This window comes from Eptatretus burgeri, chromosome 24 (assembly GCF_056783735.1).
Source record: "Eptatretus burgeri isolate ZD-2024b chromosome 24, Ebu_testis_v1, whole genome shotgun sequence".
NCBI lineage: Eukaryota > Metazoa > Chordata > Myxini > Myxiniformes > Myxinidae > Eptatretus > Eptatretus burgeri.
In genome coordinates this window covers 481796-490795 of record NC_140984.1, presented here as the reverse complement: position 1 = coordinate 490795, position 9000 = coordinate 481796, and the positions used below count along the sequence as shown (strand labels likewise).

The window sequence follows — 9000 nt, the reverse complement described above, 5'->3', positions numbered from 1 at the left end:
CGAAACCAGCCCTGAAACATCCCGAAACACACAAACACACACACACACACACACAATGAGAAATATTTGTGTTTACACGTTTAACAGGTCCTCATAAACCAAAACACTAACTCACCAACACCTGACATGCAAAAGATTCACTAACTTGGGGTCTGACTCTAACACATCCTCCCTTTGTTAATGGTCAGGTGGATGCATCGATCATGGCCACCATGAGGGTTGTGCTCATCAGGCACCAACTGAGGCAGTTGCTTTCGACGACGTCATCGGGAATGTTACAAACATGGTGAACAAAGATGAAACATTGCTGGTGGTCACCGCGGACCACTCGCACACATTCTCCCTTGGAGGCGACGCCGTGTGTGGAAACCCCATCTTTCGTGAGTTCCTGGGGGAGATGAGGCATAAGCCTTTAATTAATACCAGGTGAGGTTGACTCGGCCTTTAATATCCTGACAAACATCCCTTTTCCCAAACGATCAGTTCTGGACAATTGAGAAGAGGTCCCAGTTGGAACACACTTTAAAGAACACCGAAGAACCATGAATCGGAAACCGAACCTGTAGTTCAACACTACTTTGGGTCTGAATTTGTCAAACTGGACGGACTCTCGTCCTGATTGTGCTGCACAGAGAGAGTCATTGTTTTACTCTGTCCGCCTGTCTGGCAGTGAAACAAAATTGAAAACAATTCCAAACAGGAAACTCAGTTTTTATTGATGTTACAAAGGACACAAACAGTGGGATAAAAAGGTTAGGAATATGCGTGTTTACTATGGAAGACATATATCAAGTCCTTTATTGGCTTTCATTTGACACCATGACCTTTGACCTTACGTGCCCTTGAAAGGTCAAAATAATTTTACGGTCATTAACTTCGTCAAAAATGGTTTAATTGACTTCAAACTAAGACTAAAATATTCCTTATTCTATTCCTTAGAATCAACACTCAGGTTGAGGATGTATCAAATTTAAATTTGATCCCCAAAATAACTTTATGCCTTAAATGGGCGGGATTTGTTGTGCCTGGCACCACTTGTTTAAATTTGTGAACGAAATAAGAAATCACTAAAGTTATGTTTAATCATGTACTCATTGATATACTTAAGTCTTCCTGGAACTTATGCAACATTTCCAGGTGGTGACACAGTTTCAATCAATAATGACAAATCAGGATCAACTGAAGGCACATGTATGTTTTACGGGGAGGAAATGGACCAGAATACATGTTTAATCACGTTCACGGTGTTCGTGTAGCGGAGACGGTGGCCACAGAGACGGTGGCCACATCGCAGAGAGGGTGGCCGTGTTGCGGAGACAGTGGCAACATCGCAAAGACGGTGTTCGTGTAGCAGAGACTGTGGCTGGGTAGCAGAGACGGTGCCATGTAGCGGAGAAGGTGGCTGGGTGGCAGAGACTGTGGCTGGGTAGCAGAGACTGTGGCCGTGGAATGGAGACGGTGAGAGGGTAGCGGAAATGGTGAGAGGGCAGTGGAGATGGTGAGAGGGTAGCGGAGACGGTGGCCGTGGAGAGAGTGGACGGGTCAAGGAGATGGTGGACAGATTGATGATGTCACTGGCCGAGAAGAGATTGATGATGTCACAAATTAAATTGGCTGAATCATTCAGCATTCAAGTTTCATTGACTGCAGCCATCAACAGCCAGATACACATTTACATCGAGAATGAGTCCTCCCCCCAATCCCCACCTCATCCCTTCAAAACCACTCCAAAGATAAAAACACCCCGATAGAATGGTTGGGGTGATGTTGATCCTCTGTTGCAAGTCTGGATGTGATTGGGCCAAAACTGTCGGAAGAGTATCCCGACAAACACACAAACAAACACACAAACACCGGTCCGTGAGTTGTCGTCCTGATTCCTGAGATCCCTGTCTCTGGACTAAAGGGAAACCATGAAACTACCAGGACCACTTGTCACGTGCTCACGACCCTGACGGACTCCTGCGAGCCAGGCGGGTTCATATCCGTACCGAGCTTTCACTACAGACTCCACAGGTGTGTGTTCCATTTTACGATTTCATCTGCACACTCGAACAGTCGTCAGACAGTTCCCTTTGTTCGAAATCCATTGTTTTCGCGCCTTTCACCGGCCCCGCTTGGAATACCGGAAGTGAGCAGCACAGGAAACATGACGTCATCCGACGATTAACGGTTTATTTTCACTCAACGTGATAAATACTGATATTTTTCTCCGATTGTAAAATCGATATTAAACGTGACAAAATTTATAAAAAGTAAGAAATTTAAAATGAGTTTTTTTCATGTAAAATCGGATTTGTTTTCCCGCCCAACTATCCGAGGGCACCGCCTGGGCCTTGCGCCGCCTCGTGCGGTGTCTCGACGTTCGTTCGGCCGTGTGGATCGGGGGACGGGCAGAGCGCGGCCTACGGAGGCCGTACGCCGCACGGATGTCCGTACAGGTACGTACGGGCGCAGGAAAGGTCCCGGGGCCCCGGTACGTGCGGGGGGACAGGTGTTTAGCGAGTCTTCCCGGACCCTGAGTACCTTGTACTGAAGGTGGTGGAGTACAAGCTTTTGATAAATGTTGTTCCGTTCGTGGTCGTGACCGGTCGTCCGTTGGTTAACTGCATTGTTGTTGTTAACCAGGCAGTCGTTATGAAGTTTGTTCATTTACCTGTATAAATGGTGCTCACCTTTCTCCCCTCTCGGGCCGACAAGTCCTCACTTGCCAAGAATTATAAATATAATAAAATATTTCACAAATTTCCTTCAAACTCCATGAATCCTCTCCCCACGTGACCCAACATCGAAGCTTTGTTTGTCTTGTTGGTTGAAAGTCAGACAGTTGCTTAAGTTCTTGTCTCCCGGTCGTAGACCGTTTATTCGTTCCCCACTGGTTTCACTGTCAGACTGGAGGTTTACTCTCTCTCTCTCTCTCTCTCTCTCTCTCTCTCTCTCTCTCTCTCTCTCTCTCTCTCTCTCTCTCTCTCTCTCTCTCTCTCTCTCTCTCTCTCTCTCTCTCTCTCTCTCTCTCTCTCTCTCTCTCTCTCTCTCTCTCTCTCTCTCTCTCTCTCTCTCTCTCTCTCTCTCTCTCTCTCTCTCTCTCTCTCTCTCTCTCTCTCTCTCTCTCTCTCTCTCTCTCTCTCTCTCTCTCTCTCTCTCTCTCTCTCCCTCTCTCTCTCTCTCTCTCTCTCTCTCTCTCCCTCTCTCTCTCTCTCTCTCTCTCTCTCTCTCTCTCTCTCTCTCTCTCTCTCTCTCTCTCTCTCTCTCTCCCCCTCTCTCTCCCTCTCTCTCTCTCTCTCTCTCTCTCTCTCTCTCTCTCTCTCTCTCTCTCTCTCTCTCCCTCTCTCCCTCTCTGTCCTCTCTCTCTCCCTCTCTGTCCTCTCTCTCTCCCTCTCTGTCCTCTCTCTCTCCCTCTCTGTCCTCTCTCTCTCCCTCTCTGTCCTCTCTCTCTCCCTCTCTGTCCTCTCTCTCTCTCTCTCTCCCTCTCTCCCCCTCTTTCTCTCTCTCTCTCTCTCTCTCTCTCTCTGTCTCTTTCTCTGTCTCTGTCTCTGTCTGTCTCTCTCTCTCTGTCTCTCTCTCTCTCCCTCTCTCTCTCTCTCTCTCTCTCTCTCTCTCTCTCTCTCTCTCTCTCTCTCTCTCTCTCTCTCTCTCTCTCTCTCTCTCTCTCTCTCTCTCTCTCTCTCTCTCTCTCTCTCGCCCCCTGCTGGTCGTTGGTGAGTCGTGCATGGATGTGGCGTCATGGCGGCTCTGTGTGTGCAGCTGTAAGTACTGTGCTGTGTTCGTGTTGTTCCTGTCCCTATTTCGTTTCCCTCTGTGTCCCCGGACGTGTTTGTGGAGTTTTTTTCCTGTTTCCCTTCCTGCTGAGACGAGAGAGAGGGAGAGCGCGCACGGTAGGTGCTTTGTGGGTTTTCCTTGAAACCTTCGGGTTTCCGGGCCTACTTTTTCATCTGCCTTGTTTTCATAGGCCCGTCGTTTATCGGTGGTTTCGCTTCTTCCTTATACTCTTCTTTTCCCTTATACTTCATTTGACCCACTTGCTGGTTGCTTGTGACGGTTTTCCTTTGTTAAACTTAAACTTCTCTTCTTTTGCTTTAAGCTATGGCAAACGGACGTTTGCACAATAGTGTGTACGAGTCACTCACTCGGAAAAATGGAGTGACAATTACTCCACCTGATGGAGTTAGTGTTGAGAACGTGGTGATGGCTCTGGGAGAGCTCGTAGGAATCGAGAATGTTCTCGCCGCTTCGAAAATGAGCCAACGTGTCGTGGTTTTCTTGTCGGAGGAGCGACACGTGGCTCAGGCGGTCGAAACCGGTCTATCCGTTCCGCCGGACGTCTTCGTTAACGTTAGTTATCTCGATACGATGGCGGTAAAATTAACACTGTCCAACATCCCGCCCTTCTTCTCGAGTGAGGAGATTGTCGCTGCATTAAGCGTTTTTGGCACAGTTGTGTCACGAATCTCCATGATTCCACTTCGTCTCCGCTCTGACGCTTCGGTTCGCCACATCATGTCGTTCCGTCGTCATTGCTATATCATTCTAAAAAACAACGCTCAATCGCTCAATGCAGTTATGACTTTAAAAAATAAAAACCGCAATTACCAGATTTATATCGCAACGGAGACCACAACTTGTTTTATCTGTGGTGAATCGGGACATTTAAAAAGCGATTGCCCCAAGAATATATTAAGTGGCATATCTAGTGTGGTCGAACCCATTGAGACGAATAGTGGTATATCTAGAGTTGGGCACGTTGGTGACGCTTCAAACTCGAACAATCTGCCTGGGCCGTCGAGAGTGGAGGTAAATCCCCCCCTGACAGATGACGAAAGCTTCATCGTTGTTCCTTCAAAAAGGAAACATAAATTAAAGCATCTAAATGATAACAATAGTCAAGATGTGACGGCGAGCTGTGCAAAAAAGATGGCGCCGGCTGCCGAGAATAATGACTCGTGTTTGGAAGCAACAATAGATGCTCTTTTTAAAACGAAAAATCGATTTGATGTAATTGCTCCAGAGGATGATGACTTTTTTTGTCGGTGGGGTTGGTGAACATGAGGAGAAGATTGGTTTTGTGCAGCAGGGAGCACACGTGACCATAGTCACAGGCACCTTGGATATTAACACCAAATCCACTGTAACCCCCCTCCCTGTAAAGACCAACAGTGAAATGTGTACCGTTTCTAAGTCACCAATAACTCCAAACCTGGTTGAATCAGGGTGTAAAGCTTCAACTAGTGAAACACCAGGTTCATCTCAAGCGGAATATAACGTTCCTTCCATTAGTATTCTTCCTCCTCCCCGTCCTCTTCACCCTCCCACTCCTCCTCCTCCCCCTCCCACTTCTAATCCTCTTCCTCTTCCCACCCCTCCTCCTCCCACTCCACCTCCCCCTACTCCACCTCCCCCTACTCCACCTCCCCTTACTCCACCTCCCCCTACTCCACCTCCCCCCACTCCTCCTCCCCCCACTCCTCCTCCCTCCACTCTTCCTTCACCGACTCCTCCCCCTTTGGAAGCGAAATGTGAGGCTTCCCTTATTAAACCATCAGCTCCATCTTTGGAGCATAACGTTAATGTAATGGACACCGGTCGGTACTCAGATTATGATTCGGACGGGGCCTCATCACTTGGTTCTTGTGGCGGTGCTGAAGCATGGAATGATCCAGTTTCCCAAGATTCGGAGAGTGTTACCGAAGGTGTCATGTATTCCACCAATATTCCACCTGCTGATATCATAACGTTTCTTCATAACACCTTTCGCAAGAAACATGTTAAAATTAAAAACTTTTTCCCTGACTTGTCCGGCTTTATAATCTCTGCAAAGCTTTTGCTCCTCGAAGCCGGACAGCTTGGTGTGACGGAATCACAAGTGTATCGACTCCGGAAATGCATCCTCAAAGCAAAGAATGAGCTGCAGACACAGAGAGACTAAGTTTTTGACACACCCAAACTCTGTGTTAGCCTATGGCCTTCTCTATAGCGAGTTTAAATATTAATGGGGGACGCTCCTCCATCCGTAAAGCAGAAGTTAAACAGTTTGTTGAGACCAATCACATTGATGTTTTGCTTTTGCAAGAAACAAGATGCAGCTCCTCTTGTGCAAGTGAATGGCAAAGGACAATGAGGGGAAAATGGTTTTTTAGTAGTCTGGAACACCCAAGGGCTGGGGTGGCTGTTTATTTACAACCTTCCTTTTGTAGTCCCAGTGTTGTTTTTAATGAGATTATCAAAGGGTATTTGATTTCACTCACCTTCACACACAATGGCTTTAAACACACCGTACTGAATGTCTACGCACCTAGCGATAGCACGGAGAGACTCGCCTTTTACACACACTTAGAAACGTCTCTTGTACACATTGATTTTGATGGACCTGTCTGCTTGGGTGGAGATTTTAACTGCACGATGGACCCCACCATTGATCGTAATGGAGAGGAGCCGCACCCAGCAAGCGCAGCGCCTTTGTTGAGAGCCTTGTCCAAGTTCTCCCTGGTTGATGTGTGGAGAATCCGCAATCTTTCTCTCCGCCAATACACGTGGAGTCGGTGTTCAAAAGGCCACGTATCACTTGCAAGATTGGACCGTTTCTACATCAACAGTACCTTTTTAAATGTTGTGAGCAATATGGACATTATTCCGAGCGGCTTCTCAGACCATCACATGGTCGCACTTCGGATTCACCAACCAGTTCGGAATCGTGGTGCTGCCTACTGGACCTTCAACGCAAGCCTCTTGGATGACCAACTGTTTGTCGATGCCTTTGGTGTGTTCTGGAGAGCCTTGCTCCAACGTAAAACTTCCTTCCCCTGCCTTGGAAAATGGTGGGACAACGTCAAAGTGCAAATAAGATCCTTTTGCCAACAATATGGAGCCTACCACACCAAATATGACTCTGCCCTTCAATCCTTGCTTGCCAAAGAAATATTATATTTGCAGACCAACCTCTTGGCTTCAAATCATGAAAGAACCAACCTCTTGCTGGCGAAGAAAAAAGCTCTTCTTGCTGGACTTTGTGCAAAGCAAGCCAGAGGAGCGCTGATTCGTCTCCGACTGGAGAATTTGTGTTACCTGGACACCTCCTCTAAGTTCTTTTTTGGACTGGAAGCTCAAACAAAGAGAAGTCAGCAGATAACTTCAGTAAGGACAAAGGAAGGAAGGATAACACACAATCAAAAAGATGTCAGAGCCTCACTCAGACACTACTTTACTGAACTTTATCATGCTCCGAAAATCGACAACAAAATGGTAACAGTGCTGACTTCTTCCTTACCTACCTTGTCAAAATCTGCAGTTCTACAAATGGACAAGGAAGTAACTTTGGAGGAACTCCAAGCTGCTCTTCAAACTCTACCCTCGGGTAAGGCCTCCGGCCTGGATGGAATTCCTGCGGAATTTTATAAAACCTTTTGGGACCTCCTCGGACCAGAACTACTTGAGGTTATAATCGACGGTCGACGATCAGGCTCACCGCCATTAAGCTGCCGGAGGGCTGTCCTCGCCCTTATCCCCAAAAAAGGAGACCTTCAGCAACCACACAACTGGCGTCCCATCTCATTACTCTGTGCAGACTACAAAATATTTTCCAAGGCCCTTGCCAACCGCCTTAAAGCCATAATCGAGGAGATCGTACACCCAGATCAGTCTTACTGTGTCCCGAAGAGGACAATTCATGACAGTATCTTCATTGTGCGTGATATAATTGACATCTGTTCTCTTGAGCAAAGAAATGTCGGGTTGGTGTTCTTAGATCAAGAAAAGGCCTTTGATACCATTGATCATTTTTATCTTTTCTCTGTTTTACGGGGGTTTGGTTTTGGGGAAAATTTTATCTCTCATGTGCAGTTACTGTATAGCAACACTTTTAGTCTCTTAAAGGTTAACAACATTTTATGTCCCCCTTTCCCGGTTAATAGAGGCATTCGTCAAGGGTGCCCTCTTTCTGGCCTCCTGTACTCTCTTGCGATTGAGCCTTTGCTCGTTCGGTTGCGTGCACGTCTTCTCGGTTTCCTTCCTCAACCAATGGCGAACCCGTTTAAAGTGATTGCTTATGCAGATGATCTTTGTGCAATCGTTCGCTCGAATGAGGACGTCTCAGCCTTGGTCCGTTGCATTCATGAATTTGGTTTGGCAAGTTCCACAAAAGTGAACTGGGGGAAAAGCAGAGCTCTCCATCTTGGTCCACAAAATGGCGCCATTCCTCCGACTCTTCCCAAGAAACTTAAATGGGAAAGGGATGGAATTCTTTACCTAGGCGTCTTTCTTGGAACTGAGAACTTCATTTTAAAAAACTGGGAATCTCTAATATTTTAAAACTGAGAGACGTTTACGAAAGTGGAAGGGCTTACTTTGTCAACTCTCGTATCGGGGCAGAACCCTTGTTATAAACAACCTTGCAGCATCAATGCTTTGGCACGTTTTTATAGCACTGCAGCCCCCAGATTTGTTTCTTAAAAAATTACAATCAATTCTTATTGACTTCTTTTGGGGAGGAAAGCATTGGCTCCAACCTGGTGTGTTAAACCTGCCTGTTTCTGAAGGAGGACAGGGGCTGATCGCTATTACCAGCAAGGTGATGGCTTTTCGCCTCCTTTCGCTTCGCAGACTGCTGTACCCGGACGTCTCGTGGAAGGCCTTGGCTCACTGCCTGCTTCGGCAGGCGGGGAAACTCGGCTACGATCAGCAACTGTTCCTTATTGACACCAAGAAAGTTGATATCGCATCAGTCCCCCTGTTTTATAGAAGCATGCTGAAGGCATGGCAGGCAGTCACTGTTCGCCGAAATAACAATGACTACTCCCTGGAAATGTTCTTAAATGAGCCTATCTTTTTAAACCCCATTTTTGAAGGGGTCTGCAGCAATTGTACTCTTGATGCAATCTGCAGCTGCTGACGTCGCTGTGGCCACTGGAGTGAGGTCCATTCGAATTATTGGGAGAATCTTTTCTGTGATTCTGCGCTTTTTCAAGCAAACCAATCTGAAATGGATTCCACAGGTGGAAGCTAACCTTT

General features: G+C 47.0%; 1 protein-coding gene across 4 annotated transcripts in view; it reads left to right on the top strand.

Moving 5' to 3' along the window:
• Positions 1-2309: 2309 nt before the first annotated feature.
• LOC147007828 (small ubiquitin-related modifier 1-B-like) overlaps positions 2310-9000 on the top strand; it is a 16639-nt gene continuing 9948 nt past the window's right edge. For 2 of the 4 annotated variants that reach the window (XM_085866355.1, XM_085866353.1), the window contains exon 1: positions 2310-2441. Coding sequence is in view for 2 of the 4 variants with exons in the window: in XM_085866356.1 (XP_085722482.1) it covers positions 2430-2441 (12 nt within the window). In the remaining 2 variants the exon portion in view is untranslated. The remainder of the gene's footprint in view (positions 2442-9000) is intronic. The other 2 variants (XM_085866356.1, XM_085866354.1) reach the window with 1 other exon arrangement.